This window comes from Dendroctonus ponderosae, unplaced genomic scaffold (genome assembly GCF_020466585.1).
Source record: "Dendroctonus ponderosae isolate FM_Combo_2020 unplaced genomic scaffold, Dpon_F_20191213v2 Dpon_F_20191213_5, whole genome shotgun sequence".
Lineage (NCBI taxonomy): Eukaryota > Metazoa > Arthropoda > Insecta > Coleoptera > Curculionidae > Dendroctonus > Dendroctonus ponderosae.
The window spans coordinates 9,693,209-9,719,611 of record NW_026018715.1 but is presented as its reverse complement, the minus strand read 5'-3'; the positions used below and the strand labels follow the sequence as shown (position 1 = coordinate 9,719,611).

Genomic DNA, 26,403 nt, shown 5'->3' with positions numbered 1-26,403 from the left:
CAAGAATGAAACCTCATTTAGATATTTGATGTTATTATTACATAAAATCCTATTGTTATATTTATTAAACTTTTCTGGGTGGAACGTGTATTTTTTGTGAATCCATTCGAATATGTTTAAGGGTTATTGGATGAAACCCCAAAAAAAACATGCACCGAGTTTCGCTTTCCATACAGTTTCTAAGTCTACAGTGGCTAATTTCCAATTAGATTAACCTTAACAGTATTTACCCAGCTTTGCATTATAATGCAATATTTGCTGTACGCACGATATTTCATTGAATTTTGCGTAGGATTATAAATCCAAATATTGGACGTTCATGGTTCGAAAATATTTGCAGATAAACTCTGTTTTTATGCTAGCTCCCCGTTTTATGCTGAGGATCGCAACTTAATTAAAAAGTTCTTGCCAATATCTTGTTTTTCCAGCTTTCATTGCCTGTTACAACACAACTGGGCTCGTGAGTTTAGTCTAATTGCTTATAACTTAAAATTTTTCACACAGCTCATTAAGATTAGTTACGACATAATCTGGTTTGAGTTCGGGGGCAAAGCTCCAATCTTCAACCTGTTCTTTTGTGGTTACTCCAGTTAGTACTAGGCAGGATTGGTAGCCAGAATTCACTGCAAAGCCCACATCGAAACGCACACTGAAAATTAAGAGTTTCTCAAAACTAATTAAATTTAATTGAAAATTAAGCTCTTACTTATCGCCGACCATTAGCACTTTGCCGCTATCAAAAATGTCAAGTTTCGAATTAATTACTGCTGAAACGCCTCGTTCAGGCTTGGCCATGCCTACAGATTTTTTTCTGGTAAACCTCTCAATTTCTTCTATGTAATATTTGGGACCTGAAAACCCATTTTTCTGTATGCTTTTAATTAATTTTTCCATCAGAATACACCTGAAAGTTTTGTGTAATATTGTTCTATGTTCTGTTGTTCTATTTAAATTGTATCTAATGAACAATTTAAACAATCGCACTTTCAATGGGAGTAAAATAATCAGCAGGGCTGTTCTGTTTTTATGGTTACTAAAGTTTAAAATTAGATGTTTTTGAAACCATCGTATAAATTTACAAAAGTACGCCAGCGAAACGAATTTTTCCTTATTAATATAGCTTGATTTTATGTATTTAGTGACTGTAAAATCAATAATCTACCTGTTCGGATCGTGTACCTACATCAAATTTCAAATTGGACTTTGCAACTGCACTCATTCGCTTTTTAATGCGTAAGAATTTGAGAATAATTGACTTGTTTTGTGCTTTATAATTGTCTCAATTTTAGTTCGAATTTAGACTTGAAAACTTGTTTGTGTGAAAAAAAAAGAAAAACTTGAATTTAGACTTGGAAACCAAAAAAGGCGGCAACCCATCTTTCAATCGGGCTGCAGAAAATTTGCGAAAATTTCCAAGCTTCTCACAACCGTAGACTCTTTGGTAATTTAAAATAGTAAAAAAAATGTAAAATTTGCCAAATACCTTTTACCTATTTAGATACAATGAAATAATCATTCTGTTTGTTCCAGATTAGTTACAATTTTACTTTGAAATTAGACTTGAAAACTGGGTTAAAAATCTGATTTGAAAAAATTCGCGAAAATTTACAAAAGTGTCTACTTAAAATTAATCTCATCTTCCAATTACCGCTTTATTTATTTTATTTAACGGATATAAATTGTTCTATCACTGTTGATATCGTAGTAATGATAGTTTAAATTTGTTTTCGGCAACAAGTTCACACCACTGAACGCTCTTTGATAATGAAAACTCGGTCAAAATTAGCCAAATATCCAATTCAACAGCTTGGTTTTCTTTATTTATATACACAGGTTTTGGCTATTTAATTTTAATCATCATCCTAGCTGTCCAGCTTTAGTTTTAATTTAAATTTAGAGCTAAAAATTAGGTTAATTAGCTAGGAAAACTGGCTTAAACTAAAAAAAAAAGATTTTTCCGGTAAATTTATATTTCCCAACTAGTTCACATCAGCGTGTCGGGTCAGCCCTTCAATCGAATTTTGTGTGAATTGGAACCACAGATTTAAGGTATTTTTTTAAGTAAAAAACGAGAGAGCTGGTTTTTCCTTATGGCAGTTTAAGTGCGAAAGCAGACTTGGAAACTGACTCGACAATGCTTCAATCCAAATTTTCTTTCATCCAAGTGTTTTTTGCAATTTCATCATTTGTCGAGTGTTGTTTTCGCTATCGAAGGCATGAGAACGCAATTATTTATCTTTTCTGTCACATTAAAAAGATTTAATTATTGCACAAGCAAACATTCTAATGAGAATAACTAATATTGCAACGTGAAAGGCAAAAACATATCAAGAAATCCTAATTAGCTTAAAACTCAAATGAGTTTTCTTACCAACTACTTTGAGCTTTTCATCTAATGCTCCCATATCGTCTACTGCCCCACTAAGAAGCAAAATATCTTTTTTCTGCATTAGAATCATTTCAGCCACCAGTAGAGCTGCGTAAGTATTATTGCAGTCCATATCAAGATATACAGCTCCTACTTTTGTGCAAGCATCTTCTGCCTTCTCCAATAACTTCTCCAGTTCAACTGGATCTTCGCTTAAGTCTTCAGATTGAATATCCTACAAATATGAACAGCCAGCATTTAGCAACTGATTTCTTCAATAGGTACTTTCTAACATCAAACAAGCATTTTCTTAGGAATTTAAACATTACTAACTTACCTTGTATTCGATCAGTTTATAGCCAGCATTCCTCAGAAGTCTCTTAGTTACCCCAGAACCGATTATATAAATCTCCTGGTTAAATTTGCGAGCGTCCAGGTAGTCCAGAAGAACCGTATTGGGGGTAACGATTTCTTCACTGGAAGCTTCAAACGGTTTCAGCCGCTCTTCTAAAACAGCCATTGGCTGGTAGTAGTTGTTGGTGACAAACGCCAGCTTTTTACCCCGCTTTCTGAGCTTAGAGACAAATTGTTCTGAGCCAGGTGTTGCTGTAGAGTCATTTAGTAAAACACCTGCAACAGCCAAAGTTCTAGCTTTAAAAATTCCACAAATAAAACGTCTTTCTCACCGTCAATATCGCACAACACTACATCAACTGACTCAATTAAACTTTTCACTTGGTCTTCGAAACTTGTAGGGATCCACTGCATTTCAGGCATTTTGCATAAAATATACTTAAATGATAGGGAAAATCAAGTGTGCTGCCTCGACTCAATTAACTACGAGAATATCGAAATGTTTTCGTTTTTTTGTTTTTATCTGCTTCTCATAATGCGTCGGTAAAGAATGAATTTGCTACAATGTAATTAACTTTATTAATCTGCAATTTATAATTTTAGCATCATATGAAACATGTGGCGAAATCAAAATGTTATTTATTGTTGAAGGCGTGCTGTTTGATTTGTGCTAATCTATTCAGACTCAACTGACGTCGCAGAATGTTTTCTGTGCTCTAAACCAAAAGAATTAGCAAGTATGAAACAGCGCAAATTCATGATATGCATGCACTCTTTTGAATCTGTATTCTTAAATTACTTTTAGGGAAAACCTTGTGTTACCTTTATTATTCAACACATGGTTCTAATTCTCTGTCATCTTCAGATGGGCCTTCGGATTTCAGTTATTTTTTCTACTTAAAATACGAGAAAGTTCTCTTTCCCTTTTTCTCTGACTTGAAATGAGTATATTCGGTCCATAGAACAAGTTAATTTGCTTTAGAGGCGGGCGGGTGTTTTGGTGAGTCAAAGTTTGATTAAATATTCAGCTACTAAGATCAGAAACAACTTCGCGTATAAAGGAGGCAAAAATGGCTTTCAAAAACTCAACTTTCTATAGGAAAAGAAAATGTTATAAAGTCGAAACCCTGAAAAGAATTGCTGTAAATATTTGATGTTGCCCAAAGTTGACCAATATGAATTTTTCTTTCACTTATACGTTTGATCTCCAAATAATCTGTTTGCCACCTTTTCAATAAAACTGTTTAAAATCGGTAACTCAGTGGCATTAACTACAACCAATAATATAAAAACGACAAACCAAGCGAATGCATATAAAATATGTTCCCTCTAATCTTACTCTGTTCGATTGATTACAAAAAATAAAATTTGCTTGCAATTAACCCTGTTCAAAAGCTCAACTTTAATGCGCATTTTTGCTATTCCAGGGCCACAAGCTTTTACATTTACTGCAAAGATTCAAGCACCTTTTAAGTAATAAATGATGCATCAACGTTGCAGACCATTTAATAGCGGAGCGTCTGTTATTCGGAAAATATAAAATGTAACTTTCCTTGGAAAATCGGTCTCAATCCACTCGGTCAAAGGAAAGTTTGCTTATATTTGAAAACCTGGAAAAATTTTTAATGGACCTAGAGATGTCCAATGGTTTACCATTCATTTTATATTCATCTTAAAAGTTGTATTTTGTGGATTTCTATCTTTTATTTTTCCTTTGTTGTTTCTTTGGTTATTTCCCTCTGGTTAAGTCTGGTTAGTGTTGATCTTCTAGTTCGAGTTTCACATGTTAACACTTAGTATTTCCTGCTGTTACTGTAGCGAGAGTATGTCTTCTTCTGATACTTCTTCCGCAGAAGACCTTGAATGCTTTTGTGTGGAACTAGACGCCATTCCTTATGGGCAGCGATTCATAATTCAGGAATTAATGTCAGGACAGGCAAAACCTTCTTTAGTCTCTTATACATATGTCTTGAATGAGAAATTTATTTATTCACCTATAGGTCTGTAAGCAAACAACTTTCAATTTAAAAAAAATGTTAACGTTTCCGATCGTCCGTTAAGTCTTTTAATTTGAAATTATTTACACAAAGATAGTAGAATTATTGCATGTTTAGTCTATAGCTAGCTTACATTCTCTGACACGAGGCAAAAACACAAATAGAAATAAAGCTGTTCATGTACTTAGGAGGATTAGTGGGAATTGTAATCTGGGAACTACAAATATCGTGTAAGTTAATGTACATTTTGTTTAAATTAAGTTAGTTAAAATTTACATTTATTCATTCTCAGAATAGGAATCAGTTTAGTAGCATATAAGTTTAGGCAAATAAATGATGGGGTTTAAATAAATATAAAAAAAATAAATCAACGCCTCATTAAAATTGGCTAACACATTGTAACTTTGGGTATTTTACAGTGTGTTTGGAAAAAGTCCAAAATATTTCTGTACAAGTTTTGAGGATCCGTTTTGCATTTTGTCAAACTTATATTTTCAATTTTTGCCCGCACATTTCAGTTTTCAGTGGTTTTTGTCACAATATATCATCAGAAAAACAAAGTTTGATGAAATAAATTGAATACAACCTGGAACACTAAAAATATTTATATTATATTACAAATGATACATTTTCCTGCCATTAGGCATACATTTAGAAGTGGATTGTAAATTTGCAAGAAAATCAAACATTGTGGAAGTTTCATATTTGTACAAATAATACATACGTGGGCTTATCTAGTTAACAGCTGACTTTTGAAAAAATATTGTTTTACAAAGGCATTGTTACACATTCGCTCACAATTATTGAAAATCTGTTAAACTGGTTTATTTTTAGCAATTAATAACAATTGTAAATATTTGAAAACGATCACATATGATTCTGTTTGTGTTTGGTTTTGAGGCTAAACATAAGAGCGGTTTTCTTTGAAAAAAATCTTTATATTGCAAAAAATGTTGAAAGTTTAGCAAAATAATGTGACGGTTTAAATCGTAAAAAAACGCACAAAAAATTTGTCGGGCTCTCAAGCAAAACTGCAGCAAATGCAGTGAAAACCCGTTAAAGTAAACAACCGACGCACTGTTCAGATAAAGCCGATGCAATTTAGAAAATCGAAGATAAAAATAGCGGAGTAAAAGTTACCAGCAAATACAGGGAAATTTCAGAAATACAAATGAGTCATTTCTTTGCTTTGGCTTAGTGGAAAATATAAATATTAGTTTCCAGTCAAAAGTAAATTTAGAGACAAGAAAGAACAAAATTGGTAGTTGATAAATTTAAGAAACAACAGAAGCATGCCATGTGAAGGAACAACATTTGAATATGAAGCCAAACAATACAGTCAACAAAAATGCACAAAACTCATAGAAGCAACATACTAAATAATAAGACTGAAAACTTTAAACTTCAGACAGATGAAAATATTCATAGCAGCCAAGGCATAAGTAAATACTACAAACAGAAGGCACGACAATTTGTGCAAGAGAAAATATCACAAGCACAAAAACTGCACTTAAAACCTTGGAAAATTATCGAATTTCCATCTTATTTTTCTAGACATTCTCTCTTCCATCGCGACTATCTTAAATCGGCTGCTAAGACTCAGTTCTTTTAGTGAAATCTTTGAGCGTATGTATTTGATATGAATTTCTATTTTTTATCCCATAATAACTGATGTAAAACAATTTCTTCTATAGGTGCCATTTCAGAGTTTCAACTTTTAACTTTGTCTTTGTGTAGTTTTTCCTTTTTTGCCCCTCCTTTTTTTTAATGTGGAGTGTTCTGGATAATCATGAATTCAAAATATTTATATGCGCTAATAACTGAGCAATTTAATTTAATTTATTTTCTTCCGGTTATGTGAAGTAAACGGTGGTTCACACCACAAAACTGGGAACTAGACATAGTCATCAAGCCAAAACATGCTCCAAATTACCAGTAACATATACATTTTTACATAACTTATATAAATTAAAATAAAATTTGAATAATGAAAAAAATTAATATAGAAGAATTTCAGAAATATAAATGCTGTTTTTCTTGACCCTTATGTCTAAGCCATTTTTCTTTATTGGAAGTTTACAGCCAAATGTAAAATTTTCTGAAAAACTGGCCCTAAACACCCTTAGAAAAAAAACAATTTGAGTACGAAAAAATAAAACTGGCACTTAAATTGCAACTAAAATATTGCAAAATGGTAGACATTCAAAAATCACCTAAAACCCGCTGTTAAGCACCTCGTTCTTCTAGTGAAATCCTTTACTACTGAATGTGTTGGATATAAATTACATTTTCACTGCATATTTAATTTGAAAATTTCATCTTCTCATTAAATTAGCTTAGGAATACATCTGGAATATTTAAGAACTTGTGGCTAAATTTTCCTGTGTAAAGTTTCGCATTGTTTGAGTTTTAATTGGTTTGTCAGATTTTCAACATTCTAACATTTTTTCTGATTATTTTTTAAGTAATATTTATCCGCGCTTTCCCCTATCCTAGAGATTTAATTTCATTTATTTCTCGTTCACTTTTATGGAAAGTAAACTTTGCTTCAGACAAAATGGGCCCTAAATTACGAACAAAAACCATTTTCAATGGAAATTCGTCAAGTCGTCACAGCTAATTTAGGAGAGAATACAATAGCCGGGACTATTCCCGCAAAAATTCTCACTCTCACTCAAAGACTCTCAAATGTGTCCCACAATAAATCAGCGCTCTTGAACCTCTTCTAATCTAATCTGTAATTTTCCGACCCATTTCCCGTTACAACCTGTCATTGAATCGGCAGCTGTGCGGTTCCTGCATCTCCAGGCTTCACCAGCTCCCGGAAACTTGATGTCTGCCATGCTCTGTCCTCTAATTTATTTGAAAACAGGTCAAACGGTTTCCAGCCAAATTTGCATTTCATTCAACACCAAAGGAATTTTGCAATTATTGGCTGTCCCAGTGGAGAGCAGTAACCAAGTAGAGCTTTTATTAGGTTTTCACTGAGGCCCTTAATTATTTAGATTCTTTTCTAGGGTGCCTTCTGGAAGTTCTGCTGCTGATTGTACGTTAAATTGGTACAAAAAATGCTTTTCTGATTAGATGTTAACTTTAATCAAAGCTAAAGCCTAGTTCCCAACCTGTTATCTAAAGCCCTGCCTCAATTATTGTCCATATACAACGTACAAGGAGAAAGTGTTGGAACTTTTTCGAGTGAATATTCCTTGATAATATCGTGGAGTTCTGCACTTTTTACAGCTATTTGCTAATTTTGCTCGCCCGCAAAATATTGCAGATCCTTTTACTTCCAATGAAAATGCTGAAAGACCTTCAAACGAATTTTTTTCATCAAAAGCAGTGAATGTTCAATAAATAAATACTTCTGGGAAATTTTTCGCCTTTTCATAAATTCATAGGCAAAGTTGCTGCCACGTGCCCGGCCCTCTATACAATAGGAATTTTCTGTGGGACGCACATAAACAGTTGAGAGCTTTTATCAGTTTGAAAGCTAGGAATTTTAATAGACACCAGGCAGGATTCACGGTGCCGACAAAACATCAAGTTTCAGGATAAAATTATTTTCAACTTTGCTGAGTTTCGTTTCCCGTTTTTTCTGCAAGAGCAGTGCAGCTAAAAAATTTCGCCCGAGGGTTGGGATTTTGCTTTGTAAACAGGACAAATAATAATCGTTGAAAATATATAATCAATCTTTGTTAACAACTATTTACAACAGTAACAAAATATGTACAGTACAACACTAACAGTTTTTGAATGCATTGCTTACAATTATTTTAAATCGACACTAGTTGATTCCGTAATCAACCTGGTCCATTCAAGCACTTTCATCCTGAGTCGGCGGGAACACATATTTGGGTGAGAGCTTGCTGAAATCAACGTAAATCTTCCCATTGTTTGCGTCTAGCTGTTTGGCAATATCTTCGAATCTGGGCCGATCTTCTGGATTTTTCTGCCAACACTTCTGCATTAAATCGTACACTTGATCGGTGCAGGTTTCCGGCCTTTCCAGCCGGCGCCCTTGTAGAATATGGGCAATTACTTGGTCATTACTCAGACTTTTGTACGGAAAAGCGCCTGAAAATTCATCCAAATAGATAAATCCTTTTGAGATTTTGCGAACTTATACCTAAAGTGCCGATTTCCCATAGAACAACCCCGAAGGACCACACGTCCGTTTTGTTGTTGCATGTTCTGCTTTCGATGGCCTCTGGAGCCATCCATCTAAGAGGTTGTCGCTTCTGGGCACTGTTCACATACACTCCGACTCTAGCCATTCCAAAGTCGGATATTTTCAATAACTTGTTTTCCCCTATCAAAATATTTCTTGCCGCTAAATCCCTGAAAACGCTAAAGTTGAACTGGGAAACCTCCGATTTTGCTGAAGATTACCGATGGGTGATTCCAACACTTTCGAGGAAAGCCATTCCATTGGCAATTTGCAACGCGAAGCTCTGAAGCTGTTTGCTGTCGAGCACCGGCTTTATTTCCTCAGTGTCTTCCTCTATTAGGTTGAGCAGTGGGGTGGCAGGCAGTGACTCCAAAGGAGTGAGAAGAGCTGGAAGATGAGGCTGAATTAAAATCAGTTCGTTAATTAATCAGTTAATTAAAATTACTTCCTGTGTCAGATGGCAGGCCGCTGGAAGACTTGGAGTATGGAGTCAATGGAGATTGTGGCGATAGACAAGCAGGTACGAACTTGTTTGTGGGCTTGGAAATTTTCAGTATCCTCTGGTTTAGTCTGCCATCTTTAACTGGCGGAGTTGGAAAAAGCGATCCAGGCGTACTGGGAGTTTTGGGAGCATCTGGGGTTATGTAGGAGTTTGTCTCTAAACTGACCGTGCTTCCAGTATAGTCTCTGGAAATGAGGTTTCAATAAATCAAGGAGTTTTTTATTCGAAATTACTTTTGATTTACCAACTAAACTTCAAGAAATTGAACGGCGCACAGCCAAATTTGCTCTAACTTTGCAAGGGGATAAATTCTGATCGCTTCAAGCGATTTGGCTTCTGTTTGAAGCGGTATTGAGCTCCACTTGTTTTCTGTTTGTCGACAAAAGTTAAGCATTGAAGACAAATTTTGTACAGGATGGTACATGAAAAATAGCAAAATTTTTTGACAAAAAATGTTTTCTTGCATCTTAACACTAAACGTTCAAAGATAAACTTAATAGCCGTTTTCGAAATTCCTTTCAACTTTTTTGTCTTGGAGCAATAACTTTTCTGCTCTTGATTAAATTTTTGCGATCTAGCGCTCATGTTGGAGCTAAAACTTTATAGACAATTTAAGGCAAAAATTCGACGTATAGGGTCACATGAAGAATGACCCAACTAGGAATTAGCATCGATTTTACACTGAAAATCTTGCGGAATTTCAACTACGGTGAAATTCACTTTAAAATGGTTTTATTTTCAAAAGTCCATTCTTGCAGCAACTTTTAGCTTCAACATAAACTGTGGATTTTTCTAATTGGTTCAAAGACGAAATATGTCCCTGCAATACCAAAAAGTTGATTTTTTTAAAAACCCTTTAAGTCAACGAGATGAGCGAAATTTAACAAAACTATTTTTTGAGATGCGAGGTTTATCTTTATGCCTGTAGTGTTGTAATAAAAAACACGGTTTTTTGCTCAACTGAGAGCATGCGGAACATTCACCAACTTTGGATTGTTTCATTTGTCCCCCTATAGAAAATGTATCTAAAGCACAAGTTTTTTGCAAATACACGCGCTTACCGGCACGAAATTGTACTAAATAACGCTTTAAACACGAATCAAATGACTCTCAGCTATCAGAATGTATCCAAATTTGTCAGGGCAAAGTTTATTTTATTGAGCAGTTTATAAGGAAGTTTTACTTACTCAAAAGCCAAATCGGTGTATTGAAGTGTCCTGTCGTTTTCTGGTATTGTTCCATCAGGCAAATAGTTTTCCACAATCATGTTACTAAAATCGAAAAAAACACTTTAAAAGGTCGATTAATTGTCTCCTTCTTAAATCCGTTAAGTGCGTCTTAAAAAGCGATAATTTAATTAAACTTTGGTAAAAAATGTCAATTTCGGTCATTATACAGCATAAATAGCAAAAAAAACTATTTTCTTTGGAGCAATTTCGAAACCAAAGCGTTTCGAAACCAAAGCGTTTCGAAACCAAAGCGTCGAAACCAAATTGTGTCTTGGTTTTCTGCTACTATCGATGACCCATAAAGCCAAGAATTTCAATAGGCTTCTTTTTTCTCAAATCTTCTACCAATTACCGTAACGGCTACTAATCAACTAACACATTAATTAAGAATTTTGTGAAATTCCAACCCAATTACTGCTGACAGAATTTCCTGACAATTTGTGCAGCTGATGAAGGATTAATCACCGAAACGGACAATATTTAACCATTGATTAGTATTTCCTTTTTAATTAGACCAAAAACTCGAAAATTTTTAAACAAACAAACAGACAGGAATAGTTGAAAAAAAATGTATTTCACACATAATCATGTTCGCAAACTGTATCTGACCAATATGTAACAATCCAATTTACACAAAAATTACAAAAATCATTTCTGGGCACCGCTGAATACATAAAAGAAAGTAACAAAAATTAATTCCTTGGCTTAAAAACTACAGGAATTTAATAACACGATTAAGAATAAAAATTTTATTGGTAAAAATACGGTGAATTAAACAAATTTTTTATTTTTCAGTCGAAAACTCTAACAAGTGTTTTCAGCAGTTAAATATGACTTGCAAATATTGACGACTTGGCAAGGCCGAAAAATGTCCAGACACAATGGTGAAAAAACGGTCTTCCCGCATCTCAATAAAGAAAAAATCTGGCGCTTTCATCATAATGGAAACTTTCTACTTCCTCAACATTCGTGTCGATTTAAAACTTTTCTAATATTTCCTGCGTTGTTGACCCTCAAGAAATATTGAAAGACTCTTCGAGACTGTTGCCCACGTTTATTGAATTACTTCGAACAAATATTTCGAGCTGGCAAATTATGTATGAAATTGAGGATTTTGCCTAATCCCTTAGGTTTTCCTCCAACAACAGTATGAGGCACCATTAACTAATTAACATGCTTAATGAAATCCATTAACATTCGCATTTGCCCAACATTTAATGTAAACCTAGACACAACACAAAGGAAATGTACAAGGGAAAACACAAAACACTACATCAAATTCACGTTACTTACTACATTTCATGTAGCTTAGTTCTTTGTAACTGATCGGTGCCGATATTTCGGTTCTTGTAACTAAATAACAGATGTGCAATTGTAAAATTCAATATTTTAGTGGTGCTCGCCTAATAAATTCAGACTCAAAAGTACAAAAGCACTTCCTGTGGCTGAACTTACTCTGGGAAAAAGTGCCGATGGTTCTTTTGAATCTTCCTCTCCTTTCTCTCATCCCATCGTTTCCTCATATTGGACAAGTAACTTTTTAAACATCCATTCGGAACCAGTTCCATTACCATTATGTAAGGAAACTCTATAGTTACACACGCCAGCATTTTAATAACATTCGGGTGTCCTCCAACACAAGTGATTTTCTTCATCATTTCTATTTCGGCCAGAAAATCGGCTGTTTCTTCGGGCGGGGCGTTTTCTAAAAACGACTGTTCATTGCCTGAACATTTGCAAAACTTTCTACCTACGAATTGGAAGTTTGGCCGCTGCATACATATATCCGGGTTTATTGTTTAAATTGTAAACTTCAGCTTTGAACACTTTCCCAAAGGCTCCGCCCCCAATTTCGTTCATTAGGGTGATTTTGTTGCGAGGAATTTCAAATTCGTCCAACAAGCGACTGCTCTAAAGAAGAGAAATTTAATTGAGTTGACTATTTTTAAGGCTTTAACTAATAACTTACAGCAGAAAATTCTAGGGGCGTGTATTGGGTGTTGATGCATTCTTTTCTGAAAGATCAAAAGCATAATTTAGAGCAGAAAACCAGATAAAAAGTTTAATTTTCAATACTTTCAATACATTTATACTTTCAACTGGTGAGTTTCTCGGGTTTTTAGGTCGTCGTAGAAAAGAAATCCTTACTGACGTTTACCAAGCACGAGTGACTTAAATCTGCAGACTGATTTAAATCAGTGAAAAGTTCAGAAGAATCTCTTTTCCACGACGACCGACAATACTGAAAAAATCACAACTATAAATAAAATGTGCGTCATACTTCGAAGGATTATGCATGAAAAGTGACAAATTTGTTTTTATTCATACAAGTGGGCAAAGAGCAAACACGGAGTCTAAAATTATATAAAATAGATCATTAACACCGTCAATGGGCCCAATAGAGTGTTTAGAATCAATCACTCAATGCCTAAATCAACACCGTCAACACTCTTGGCAAAAACATATTTTTATCTCGCCTCCCTCAACCGTTGCTTACCTATTTCCTGGGATATTTGATAAAGAATTTGCTGTGTAATGTACAGGCAGTTCATGCTTGAAAAATGGGACGTAGTTTTTGAGCTTTTCAAAGAGCTGCGGCTTTGTTTTCAATAGAATGTAAGACAATAAAACAATTAGTCCAATTGCTGCTGTTAGGTAAAAGAACACATGGAGGCGAGAGCGTTCGGTGCCTCCGTTTTTCGTAACTACAAGCAAAAATCCTGAAAACTGTTTAACAATTAGTTCGATTTTAGCACACCTGATATGATAGTGTTGAAAGGATATTTGCAGTTGTCCAGTAGCAAATCAACATTAACCTTATAGGAATTGCCTTCCTGGAAATCGTCAAAGGTTAAATTAAATTTGTTGCGGGTATTATCAAAGCGTATATGTTCTGGCTGTACCATTGTTACAGTGTTTCTAGTGTTTGTGCTTGTGCTACAACAAAAAATAATTATTAACGTGAATTTAAAGAATTCAGTCTGATTTTTCATTTAATCGTTCAGAGGTGGCTTTTTTTCAAATTTAGACTTGATTAATTTATTCCTGGTCAGAGTCAGACGTTGAAGTTTTAACCCAATTAGAACATATTTATGTTGACGACCAAGTTGAAATTTCCAGCTTTTATCGCGTACACAAACATGCGTTATCTGAATGCTACGTACTACCAAACTTTATCAAAAACTTCTTCCAGAGTGAGATCCGAAAGACTGTTGGTTTTGTTAAAGATGAGTGTGTACGAGTGACCGTCGATCCTCTGATGGTTAGTATATACAAATGGTGCGTCTGCAGCTCCACATTCGCAAACTTCTCCCACACAGTCTGGAAATCGGATAAATTATTCAAAGTGGGAAATCACAAAGTATTTTGATTCTTCATGGATTGGTGGCGTGGAATTATAAAAACTTCGTATAAAGGCCGACGTCATATTTCTTAAAAGCCTGTTATTTATTTGAAATTTATTATTCTCCGGGTATGCGAATCGAAACATTCCGATAAAACCTTTTATTGGCCCGCTTATCTCCGCAAAAGTCACGATAAGCTATTCGAAAATTGCATCAAGGCTTTCGCCTTTTTAGCTTTTACTAATTCGACACCTGTTATTTACAACTCGGGTTTATTTTAGCGCATTCTTTTCGCATGAAGGCAATTAACTGGGCACGAGAAAATAAAAGAAAATATACGGCAAACAAATCCGGACTTATTGATGCTAATCGTGAACAAAACAACTTAATGAAGGTATTTTGTTTTGTGTTTGTTCCAAACGTTGAAAGTTTGGAACTCAAAGGGTGTTTGTCAACACTGCTGGGAATTATTCTAGTTGTTGCTTACCAGGTATTTTATAATTAGCAATTTGCGAAACAGTGCAGGTCTCGTTTCCGAACGCAACTCTTGCGACCAAATCGAAATCGTATTTACAACCATGCATTAGAGGCTCGGCAGGGTGTGCCATCGTTTCCATATTTGGTTTAATTAGGAAATTTGCCTGAAAATCAACATTTTAATTTTTATGAAAAATAATAAAGAATACCACGAAAGATACTGATGTCGAAACTACGGAGTTTTTAGGCCTCAAAACCGATGTGAATGTTTTTTGCAGAGGTGTTTTGCTCAAAAGCACTGGACTTATTTCCGAGAAATCCAATAAACTGATGAAATTGGTTGACTGAAAAACTTAGCAGTTCCACATCGACTTTTTTTATACAAACTTACATCCACGGAAACATTTAAATCCCCATATATGGAACTGCAATTGGTTTCTATCATCATTCCAAAATGGCTAAAATTCGCTGAAACCAGACCAGTTATATTAGGGTTGACCCTTCCAAACAGCCTTTGTGACTATCGCTATTCAAGTTAGTTTTCTCCGAAAATCCCAGCTTTGAGGCTGAAGACACTCAAACCGTTTGTTTGAATCAGGACAGTTCCGTCTAATAACTTGCCTACCTTTTGGATTTGCCCAAGAAATATTCAGCCGAATGTAACGATTTTTATCTATAAAAGATGTGATTGTTAAGTCCTCAAAGAGGCCTTTTGGATTCTGGCACGACAAAGCTGCTGGCATAATAGCTTCATCTCCATTAATCAACCAAACAACCTAGAACGATAAAAAATAATTAAAATTAATATTTATCAAAATAAATCTACACGTTGAAGTGCTGTGATGGATTAAAAAGTGAAGAATATTTTAGATGAGCACAACAATTTTGGCAAGTCCAAGCTGTAAGTTCTGTGCTCTATTATTGAGAAATTTAGATACTGTTGTGTATTTTTCAACTGAAATCCCGAGCAGAAGTGGCAAGCTTAAAGATAGTTTGAGACTAAACCACCCATCACCTTAAAAACGAAAAAGATCGTTAAATTTCTAGATACCAATTTTAAAATTATCTCTCCAACAGTATCGCACGCGGTGGAACTAAGCTGATAAATTGCATGTAGTAAAATTTAAAAGAATCGAAAAATGTTCCCTGTTTTCTTGGCTGAATAGACGTAAACTCATAAATTAAGATCTCGACTTCCCGATCCTCCCAAGATGAAAACGACGACACAGGAATGTAAATAAATTAAAAATAACCTGATAAACCAAGGAATTCATCAGATAAAATAATGAAAAGTCTAACGCGAACCAAGTAAATTTACGATATAAGCCGAAGGATTAAGCGTTGTTAGCACTATTTAAATAATTTTCCTAATTGATGGTTTTATAGCATGCAGCTATCTAAAGCGCTCGTGCGTTTTGGTAGGACTTCAGCAAGCCAGTTCGAATTAATAGTTGACTGGAAGTTAGAACCTAAATTTCTTTAGCAGCCATCGCTAAAATAGCCAAAGAACACTTTTCTAGGTCGCAGCAAAATAAAGAATCCACGATAATGTCATTATCGGTATTGCGTATATAATCCTGAGCTGAACATCAATCTTGTCCTGTCTTAACAGATTTTTAGTTAGCATTCAACTTATAAGGATTTTAGACTTTATGACGCTCTCACCTCGACAGTAACCAAAATGTAGAAAGTACTCCTCCAAAGCATTATCATCTAAAGCCCCTTGTGCTTCATGGTCCACTTCGAATAAATCCTGCGTTAGTTTCAAACGTTCTTTTCCAATCTGAAATAAGGAAACGATTTATTTAGCTGATCACTTACCACCAATAGCTAATCAGATGGCAGTTTATTATGCATTATCCTTAACTATTTTATTGGTAAATTAACAACCAATAGCAGAAGTGATGTACACTTATGTTCTGCTAATAAATTAATTAATATTATGCCCCAGTTTTATCTTGGTAATGACACTCGTGCTTTCATCGATACGCTAATTTCATTATTATTGTTTACAGTGTTTGTGTTTGCTTAACACAAAAATACGCACTCACACCTGAAAGCTCCGAAGAAACAACAAGCACCAACAGCGAATTAATTTGAATAACCTTCTATTTTTTAATTTCCGGTTGTGGTGTTTTTGTATTTAAGGCGTTATTAACAGCAAATTTGCCCAAAGTTGTTTACTATTTCCACATGCAAATGGGCATTTTATTGAAAAGCCTCAGTCCGATTATTAGAAAGGTCATCCTCTTTATTGGCATTGATTTGTTCAATTTTGAGGTATTTATTAACGGCTGAGAAAAGATAATAAATGATCACTAGATGACTTGAAATATATGTATATGGTGATCTACCAGTTTAAAAAAAATAAAACTGCCTGTGAATTTTCTGAGTTAGTGATAAATAAGAACCACTTCAATTACAAGTGTGGTCTAAGTGGGAGTAAAATAATTTTGTTTTTTTAATGTTTACCCGTTATGAGGTAAGTTTTTCAAATATTTTGCTCTCCCGAAAGGAAAGTTCCTTTCTCCTCAAGAACTAGCCAATATTTTAACACTTTATAAATTATAGTTTTTGTACAACATATTTTAGTTTGTTAGTTAGTTTGAATGAATTTTAAAATCTGATGATGGTGCTGTTGTCTCGCCGAATCGTAACGAAATAAACGATATACAAAAAAAAATTGTTTCACACTGTGACTGAAGCCCAGGAAACAAAATGATATAATAAAAATTGCACGAAGTCAGGAAAATAAATCAAAGTAAAATAATTAAGACTTCCAGGTTTTTCTTAATCTTTCGCGTCACAGCCGAAGGGCAAAACTGGAAAAAATTCACAAACAAGAGAAGATTAAGCCCGAATTGGACACAGTTGGTTGAAGTACTTTTTATTTGCAAAATTTCCGATTGATTCTTGAAAATGGCCTAAAAATCGGTCCACGTGTCAAGTGGCTTTACTCCGTTCTCTTATTACATTCTGTGTAAGCTGAACTTGTTGCCAGGAAACTAAGCCTGAACGTAATTTGCTAGAAACACACGAGAAGAGAACAACAAATTTAACAATTCACATTGAAGTAAGCGTTTCTCGATTTTTAAAGAAGATACACACACAAGTCTAAGCCCGGTGGTAACACATGTGTAGGGCAAGATTTTCTGAGGAAAAAAACTTGAATTTTTACCTTCTTTTTAAACGTTATACTTCGATTTAAGTTAACGAACGTTATACTTCAGTTAAATGGCCCAATAAAAGTTTGTATCGTTGAAGCCGATCATTTACAAGTTGTTAGCGTTTTTGCAATATTATTATTCTTATTTACAGAAATGCTCTTCTCTCATTTGCATTTAATTAACGTGAGAGTTTTTCTGCAGTTTCAATACCTGGAATTATCTGTTTACTGAACTGTTGTTCTGAGAATAATTTTAAGGATTGCTATTGCATTTTTCTGTAGTAATGTGGATTTCATGGACTCAAAGTAAACGGGTTTTATTCAATTACAAGCACACAAAAAAGTTGCAAACTCGTGGAAAGCATCGCGAAAATCTTGGAAACAGAAACATTTTGTTCCTGACAAATTTTCAGTCAGTTTTCAATTTGAGTCCTGCACTTATTTTCAAACATTGAGTACAACGACCAGTCCGGGTTTATATTAAATTTGGATTTACCCTAAGGAGCTTTCCGTACTTTTGCACGAGTTTGAACCGTTTTTGCCCAATAAGACCCTCAGGTCAGCTGATAACTTGACGATGTTTCTACAGATTTCATATCTAGTCAATATTCTATTTCCAAAAATTTATCAACAACGTCACTTCTCTGATTAGCAGCTACAGTTTTACATGTTTTCCCGAGTAAAAAATACAGGCAAGGTGCAATTTTGTCCATGTTCCTACAGTTACCATTTTCGAGTGAGAATGTAGTTTTCAAAAATGTTTAACTTTTCCTAAAAAAAGTAAACGGTAAAAATCTAAAAACTTTTCCTTGTTGTTACGCCAGAGCGACTTTTCAATACTTTAAAAATTCATACATCGAAAATGGTTAAAAATACCAGCCACCTTTGATTTTAAGGTTTTCCTTTAAAGTTATGCAAAACTTCAAACTTTGTACACCTTTTCCATATTTCACAGCTCGATTATCATTGAGTGAACTGCAAAAATGTCTTGTAAATAGAAATGTTTCGAGTAAAAATTTAGAAAGGCTTCAATTTAAACATACGTACTAAGCGACTAAAGATTTTTTTTTGAAAATGAGAGAACCTGGTTGCTTGGCTGAAGAGTTTCGTTTTACAACTGATTCCTTTGTCTTTATACGTTCGCAACAAGCAGTTTGATTTTTTGGTGATATCTGGATTTATTATTATTAGTCGATGTAGAGTTTTGCGTTTGATTTTCGTGTCCACGACAATTCCTAGATACCTTAAGTATCCCTTAAGATCCTTTGGATCCGTTTTGCCGATGTTTTGGATTTAAACTCTTGGGTTTAAAATTTTGGACGGTGTAGCTATTCTAGCCATCATCCGTTCCTTATTTCTCAACATTTAAGACGGACAACGTAGTGCGGATTTGAGTAGTAGATAAAGCAGGCTTTACTGAAGACTTAAAATTATTAGATTTTTATTTCGAATTTTTATTTATAAAATATTCGAATGTTTTGGTGGTTTAGCCATTCTTGCACTGTCATCTGCTGTTCCTCATTTCTCCACATTCAGGACAGATACAGGAATATCGACATCAACTGCAGATAAAGAACACTTCATGAAAGACCCGGTGTGAACTTCGATTTATTAGGGCCAGTGATTGATTTTGTATTAATTGATAATTTTTGAAAATTTAGGCGGTTTGACTACATTGTCAGTCGTTTTGTCATTTCTCAATGTTTCGAAGAGATATCAGAATGAAGACATCAATAGTAATCAAGGCACACTTCATTTAAGACTCGCTAATTTCCCTTCAAGTTTTTGGGTGATTTAGTCTTCCTTGCATTGGTTTTGCTCTCATTTCTCAACGGCCAGAAAATATATGGGAATGCGGACATGATCAGTACATATAGGAAGCTTCAGTAAGGACTCGGCGTTACTTTATTTCATTTTATATTATGATTTTACATAAATTTTCAATGTTTTGGAATCTTTAGGTGGTGTGACCATTTTTGCACAGCCGTCCGTTCTTTATGATTTTTCATTGGTTAAAGAAGATATCGTAATGTGAACATCACAAGTTAATATGAAGTTAAATACAAGTTAATATAAATAAAGGAAGTTAAGTTTTGGACTTGACAGATTTTTGGATTCATTTGAACATGTGGTTCATTTTGATTCAATTGACAAAATTTGTAAATTTTTGGGCAGTTTTACAATTTTTGCACTGCCGTCCGTTCTTCCTGATTTCCCATCGGTTAAAGAAGACATCGTAATGTGCAGATCACCCGTTGATAAAGGAAGATTCGTTTAGGAGCTGACTCAAGTTTGGCTTTATTTGAAGCTGTGGTTAATTTTACTTAAATTGACAAAGTTTGCGAATTTTTGGGCAGTTTAGCCATTTTTGCACCCGTCTTTTCTTATTTCTCAATAGTTAAAGGAGATTTCATAATATCCGCAACATCACTAGATAACCGAAGCTTCAGGTAGGATTTGAGGCTATTTAGTTTTCATATGAAGCAGTGGTTAATTTTGCATAAAATGACAAATTTTTAAAATTCTTAGCCGTTTGTCCATTTTTGCAATGCCATACTGTTTTCCTCATTTCTCAACACTGAACATAGATAAAAAAGATGCGGAACTGAGAAGTAGATAAAAGAAGCTCGAGTAAAGTTTTGGTGTCAATTTGGCTCAATCCCGGCAAGTAGTTTAATTTATATGAATTCAAAAACTTTTTTCATTGTCAATATCCTGGAGAGATAACGGGGTGTAGATTTCGACAATGGATAGCAGAAACCTGATTTATTTCTTTGGTGAAAAATTGATTACACCGATTGATATTTTGATTTGTATGTTTTCTAGAGTTATTTTTTCGATCTTTAAAAACAGTTGTTAAGTTTTATTAGTCAAAGTACGGTGGAATCAGATATTTTTAGCAAACTTTCTTTATTTATTCACATTTAAAACGTTTACATTTTTATCAGATTTCCTATTGAGACAGGAGAGTTAACTATTTCGCGAACCATGAAATAAACGAGACAGAAACCCCATCAATTTGTTATGATGGGGTTTCTCATGATACAATATATTATGTATCCGTTTGTAATAACAATATATTTATTTATGGCATCTTCCTGGCCGTACGTTTGAAATTTTACAGTAATGTATAAAAGCCGAGATAAAGATTCACGACACATGTTTTTAAAATCGTTAAATGATTATCACCTGTAATACTCTCGCGCAAAAATAAAGTAATAGCAAAAGTCAGTTTACGCAAAAGCGTCAAGCCACATCTTGCGACTATCACATATTGTTTTCGTTTTATTGATTTATACCTTTATCGTATATCGAACGGTTTAACTTGATCTTGGTTTAGTATTTAATTAATCCGATTGTGTCATGTCAAACAGCGTGTTTTGTAAGGATATGCTGAAATTCTCGTCACTATTTATATTTGTTTTACCCACTTTATTTTAACCACTAAGAAACGACTCTCATGAACATACGACCAAATTAAAGCGCGCAGCATCAAACCAATCGGTTCACTAATTAATCATTCTGCAAGAAAATATCTGCTCTCTTTACACGATCAATATCCCATTGGCTATATTCAATGATCCTAATCAACGACATTGGTCCTTTATAGATGAAATAAGTCAATAAAGCGTTTAAAGTCCTCCTATTTTGCATACTAATTTGCTATTAACATTTGCAGGGGCTGTTGAACATAATTCGTCTCTTTCCTGACTGCTAAATTAAGAAAAACCCAAAATAAAAGTGATGAATAGTATGTTTTTATTGATGCGTTAAATAAATCTCTTCATAAACAAAAGTCGGTAACTTTACCTCTACTTGAATTAATTTCTATTATTTAAAGCAATCAATTTAAAGCTGTTTGTTATTGAAAAAATTGTCATAGGGTTTTAAACTAAGACTCATTCAAATAGTTGCTAAATTTGAAAAGATTCTGATTTGGACTAAATGCGTACTTCTAGCTGATTTTTATCGTGATATTGTTTGAAGGATTTGATTTTTTGATTGAGTCCAACTCACTCAATTTTCTTTTAGAAACATTTCATTCTTCTCTTTGTTCTCCTTCTCATAATAGCCTCCTTCGGGATTCTTACTGTGACGCTAAGCTCTAGCTTCTCTTCGCTTTCCGCAAGACTTCAGGAGTTTGGTTTTTGCGACTTTTTGTCCATTTTTTTATGTCACATTCTCTCCAGCACCTCCTGCGTGTTCTGACCCACCTTTGCACAGCCTGTATTTCCAGTTGCTCTGTTATATCCCGACCTCTTCTTCTATCCCTTGATGGGTCTTAGTATTTTCAGTTCCGTCGTTCTCATTATTTTTTGCGTTGTTGATGTCTCATTGCTGATTTCTGTGGTGTCCGTGAAAATAGGTTTTAGGCACATTTTGTAAATCCTCAACTTGGGGCAACTTGAAATTTTCTAATCTCCAGACCAGATTAGATAATTGTGATGATTTACGTCGAGCTTTTCGTAACAAAAACCCGAAGGCTGATTAAGATAAACAATAATTAAGATAATAATAATTAAGATAAACAAAATGAAAAAGGGCTGCACTAATTCCGTTTAAGTTACCTACTCTAAACTATAGTGGATTTTTAACTCTAAAAAGTTGCTAAAAAATAAATTGCTCCATGCATCACAGTTCTGTGGACATTTAAAATTGTTCAATATTTGCCTTTCTACTGTTTACCTCCAAGCGCTATGAATAAACATTAAACACTTTCGTGGGAATTATGAACTTAAATGTTAATATAAACTGGAAGGCGCTAATCGACGTGTCAGAGCTAGCTGGGCGCTGATTTAACATGATTTAAACTTCTTCAAAGTCCAAACATTAATTGAATAAAACAATTTTACACTAACAGGATTAATAACACTTGATATATGATATAGTACGGATAATTTATGAATTTTGCTGTTGTAAATATTTAAAAGGTAGTCATTATACATGTGTTCAATATGGATAAAATTAGATTTCTTGCGCTAAATTTGATCTATGTGTTTAGTTTACTTTCCATAAATTTTTTATATAAATTTAGCAATTTCGGAAATGGCGGCGGCCATATTCATTTACTAAGCTCATCCCAAATAAAAGCTTCCGTTTGTTTTCGTTTCACATTGGAGCAACGCGTTTTAAAAATCGCGTTTTCTTCAAGATTGTGGTAATGTTTGGGCAATTTGCACTCAATTGGTTCTAGAACATGGCAAATGACGATTGATTTAAACTGACTGATACTGAAAATACGTAAATACACGTATTTTTTTATATAAGAATACAATTTTCAGCTTCAATGTTGGCATGCTTTGCTACTTTTAAAGGCATTAATAAATGAAAAGTGAGTTGAAATAATCGAATCCAGGTGTTCAGATGTGCGTTTTTTGAGCTCAATAGATCTTTCTCCATCAGCAATTTTGTTTCTCCGAACAGTTGTGATAAAGATTATAATTATTTGTTTAATTTCGTTACTTTCGTAGTACTTTTTAGTGATCCTTAAAATATGTCCGTTTTCTGAGTTTGTGTTTTTTAATGTATATTTATAAAAGTTTTAATGTTTTGTTATTTGAGCCCAAGAGATTGTGTACCTAAGAAGCTTTCAGCGATTTATTTTAAATTGTGGTTTGACCAGATTTTGCATTTAAATTCATTACAGGTGCCTCATCGTCTTTCCTCCATGTAAGCCTCTGTTAAAACGTTTCAGTTTTCTTCTAAACAAACGCATGACAGACTAATGGAATGAGACAAGCAAATATTTGTTTTCTTTATGAACTTGTGTGCCTCAAACAGAGGAAAAAGTTTAGTCGATTTTTTCAAAGTTGTGCATCTTTATTTTTTTTTATAATAACTTTTGTAAATAAACGTTTTGGTTATTGGCTTCGTGGGTGAACTGACTTTGCATGCAAAAGAGAGTTTAGTTAACATCTTGTGGAGAAAGGACCGAACTAAGATAGCGTCTACTATGCAGGACAAAGTGTGATTTTTCGTACTGAATCAATTTTCACTGGTTTTCAGTCACTAGAACAGAATTATTCTTCATCATTTTCGACGTTTTGTTATGAGCTGCTGCAAACATATTTGAGCTGCGGGATTTTATTTGAAAATACACTCACGAGACGGAAACAATTATGGGCCTTCCACTTTTGTCTGAAAAAAGATGAAAGTCAATGCCCATTTTGGCAATAGCTGATGCTTGAATGAATGTTTGAACGGAAAAATATTAGAAGTGAAGGTATGAGAGGGCATAAAACAATGAGAAATCGGATGAGACGCGGAAGGGGAAGCAAACATCTTGAGGACTTCGGAACAAGCACAGATTTGAGACAAACGGGGGTTTTGAGCATCCATTCATAATAAAAATGTATTAAACTCATCGAAGGCAAGACCAAGAAGTTCGTGTATGAATGGAAAGACGCAATAGGAATCGATTGTAATCACAGATTTATTTAAAAAATATATTTACACTCTGTATTTAACTTACAACCTGTTTTTCCCACAATTGCAAAAGTTGAAGTAAATACTATCCCTTAACTAATTGTCCGTTGGTTATAATAATTTGGAATTTTTATTGAATACGCATTCAGTTCCTTAACTGTATAAACCATAAAATTAACTCATGCCAACAGCAATTAATTTACTTAAAATATTCTATATATTCGGTTGGATTATACAATTTACGATACATTTTTCACATAACATTGGAAATTTAATAGGATGAAACGATAATCATAAAAAAGTCTGAAAATAATATTTAGACTGTTACCATTTGGTTCCAAAAGTAAATCAATTATTGAAAAAGAGTTTCCTTTGAAAGGCTAATTTACATAAAACGTTCCTGGGTAAAATAATGGCATCAGTTTATAAAAAGACAAAATTATGTTGCTTCAGCATGTGGATTGTATTCACTAAATTATTATGATCCTCATTATACAGGAGAGCTAGACCTAGCTAGGAACAAACTTTTTCAGAATACCTTGCATCGGTAGACTAGAATCCATTCCCAAACTCTTTTACGTGGGTTTATTTGCAACCACCGAGTCTGTTGCAAGGGTTTTTTGTATCACTTTGCGCCCGTATACATATAATTTAATTAACACTGACTGTGGTCCATTAATATAGTGGCCAAAGAGTCCTCAACAAACGCTTAACTTTGGGAAAAAAATGTGCGTATTTGCCGAATTCATACCAAAAACAAAATTTTCCTGGGTTTAATGTCGAATTCAATTGCACATGAGCGAAAACCACACCTTTACAGCTTCATTCTTCATTAGACTTTCAATTCTCTTCTATCGGTCTTGATCGATCGATAAACTTTTCCTTTTTTAAGTTTTAAAAGTTGTTTAGTTTGGTTTAAGTTTAGTTTAGTTTAAGTTTAGTTTAGTTTAAGTTTAGTTTAGTTTAAGTTTAGTTTAGTTTTTAGTTTAGTTAAAAAAGTTTTAACTAACAGCATTAAATACGTTGTCCGTACATCAATGAAAATTCACCAGCAGTTTAAATTGTCATAAAATATTCAGCTGCAGCGAAATTGCTGAAAAGTTTGCTCCGAAAACTAGGTAGACTGAAGATACGCAAAGAATATTCAGTTTTATTCTACAAAGTCGTCAAATTCGGGCAAAAAATTCATGCAATTTGCGCAGTTTTTCCGAATAATATAAAAAGCAATCAGAAATAATGTGTACCTATATTATCATCCCATCAATAAAAAGGAATATGATGATAATCAAGCGCGTTCTTGTGTAGCGTGCACTTCATTATGTAAATTTGCTTATGGGAAAATTGCCGATTAATCAATAATTAATTTACCCACTATTGAACAATTTCGCATATTAAATCCTGCATGGGAAAGTTTTTAGACCACAATATTCTTCAACTACTCAGTGTGATAAAGTGAAATTAAAATAAACAGCAGCTACTGCGATAAGCAAATCTTTTTACCTTTGTCTCCCATTATTTAATTAATATCCATTTTGATGCCAGGTAATTAAATTTGTTCCATCACAGTAAAAGACAATTCCTCCTAATAAATAACGTAATATTTGTTTATGGCAACGAACTGGAAAACGCACTTGTTGGCGCAAAACGTCGCGATGCTGAGCGTCGGTTTAGGAGCGCATATAAAAAGCGCCTGTCTCGACCGAAATTAAACTGTGAACTGGAACAAACTGTGCGATAAGTAGAAAAATGTGATCTCTAATCGATTATTGATAATCGAACTTAACATTAGTTGCTGGTAGTTTGAGAGATAAACTTATTTCAATTAATTGTAAGACTGTCGCTACTTCAACTGTGTATTTATTTAAGTACTATTAGTTCATATCGCAAAAATTGTGGTGATTTAGGATACTTCAGGAGTTGTTTGATTTTGCTATACTTAGTTCATTTATTGTTTTGCAATCCATATTTTTTAACACCTTAATGACAATTTCAATTAAATCATAATCAGTCGGTAAAGATTATTAAAATCGTCCAGTTTAACTCTCCCGCCAATGTTTGCATCTCTTTCTACTAAGAAAGTGCCGAGTTTAGAGCAGCTGATCTGGCAACGTCGTTCTCCGCTCCAAATTATAACCGCGGCGCTGCCGTGTGTAACAAACCTTCCCTGGATCTACTACATCTAAATTTTAACTATTACAGCAAATGAAGAAACCGTTGGGCCATTCGATAACATTCTGCCTTGAAGATTAGTCTATCAATTCCAATAAAAACATAATTTAAAATATACATTCACCCTCAGAAACATGAAGATTGTCAATCAATAATCGCAAAGAGAAAATTCTAATGCAAACACTGGCAATATGCCACTACTC

The 26,403-nt window shown here is 34.1% G+C and overlaps 2 protein-coding genes across 3 annotated transcripts; both read right to left on the bottom strand.

Annotated features, from left to right (window-relative positions):
- Nucleotides 1-3,303, bottom strand: LOC109535227 (phosphoglycolate phosphatase 2). The gene is made up of 5 exons (XM_019901106.2): nucleotides 3,055-3,303; nucleotides 2,706-2,998; nucleotides 2,372-2,603; nucleotides 707-851; nucleotides 1-649 (listed from the first exon to the last, which is right to left on the bottom strand). The coding sequence occupies exons 1-5, from the start codon at nucleotides 3,143-3,145 to the stop codon at nucleotides 487-489; spliced, it is 924 nt and encodes a 307-aa protein (XP_019756665.2). The 5' UTR covers nucleotides 3,146-3,303; the 3' UTR covers nucleotides 1-486.
- Nucleotides 3,304-8,384: 5,081 nt separating this feature from the next.
- On the bottom strand, nucleotides 8,385-25,851 carry LOC109535206 (platelet-derived growth factor receptor beta). 2 transcript variants are annotated; one of them, XM_019901080.2, is made up of 17 exons: nucleotides 25,532-25,851; nucleotides 16,105-16,222; nucleotides 15,065-15,215; nucleotides 14,831-14,907; nucleotides 14,450-14,603; nucleotides 13,783-13,939; nucleotides 13,377-13,555; nucleotides 13,116-13,323; nucleotides 12,588-12,633; nucleotides 12,373-12,529; nucleotides 12,074-12,323; nucleotides 11,912-11,971; nucleotides 10,577-10,660; nucleotides 9,333-9,574; nucleotides 9,109-9,274; nucleotides 8,846-9,057; nucleotides 8,385-8,793 (listed from the first exon to the last, which is right to left on the bottom strand). In XM_019901080.2, the coding sequence occupies exons 2-17, from the start codon at nucleotides 16,150-16,152 to the stop codon at nucleotides 8,534-8,536; spliced, it is 2,451 nt and encodes an 816-aa protein (XP_019756639.2). In that variant the 5' UTR covers nucleotides 16,153-16,222; nucleotides 25,532-25,851; the 3' UTR covers nucleotides 8,385-8,533. The 2 variants fall into 2 exon arrangements, with proteins under 2 accessions (XP_019756639.2, XP_019756640.2); XM_019901081.2 differs by lacking the exon at nucleotides 11,912-11,971 and having other exon boundaries at nucleotides 25,532-25,850.
- Between the last annotated feature and the right edge of the window lie 552 nt (nucleotides 25,852-26,403).

Excerpts from the sequence above, each read along its gene's own strand:
- LOC109535227 (XM_019901106.2), bottom strand. The coding sequence starts at position 3,145 with ATGCCTGAAATGCAGTGGATCCCTACAAGTTTCGAAGACCAAGTGAAA. Across the intron at positions 2,999-3,054 it reads AGTGTTGTGCGATATTGACG|GTGTTTTACTAAATGACTCT; the intron begins GTGAGAAAGACG and ends TGGCTGTTGCAG. Across the intron at positions 650-706 it reads GTGCTAATGGTCGGCGATAA|TGTGCGTTTCGATGTGGGCT; the intron begins GTAAGAGCTTAA and ends CTTAATTTTCAG.
- LOC109535206 (XM_019901080.2), bottom strand. The coding sequence starts at position 16,152 with ATGATAATGCTTTGGAGGAGTACTTTCTACATTTTGGTTACTGTCGAG. Across the intron at positions 12,324-12,372 it reads AGCGGCCAAACTTCCAATTC|AAAACGCCCCGCCCGAAGAA; the intron begins GTAGGTAGAAAG and ends AGTCGTTTTTAG. Across the intron at positions 11,972-12,073 it reads CATCGGCACTTTTTCCCAGA|TTACAAGAACCGAAATATCG; the intron begins GTAAGTTCAGCC and ends TCTGTTATTTAG.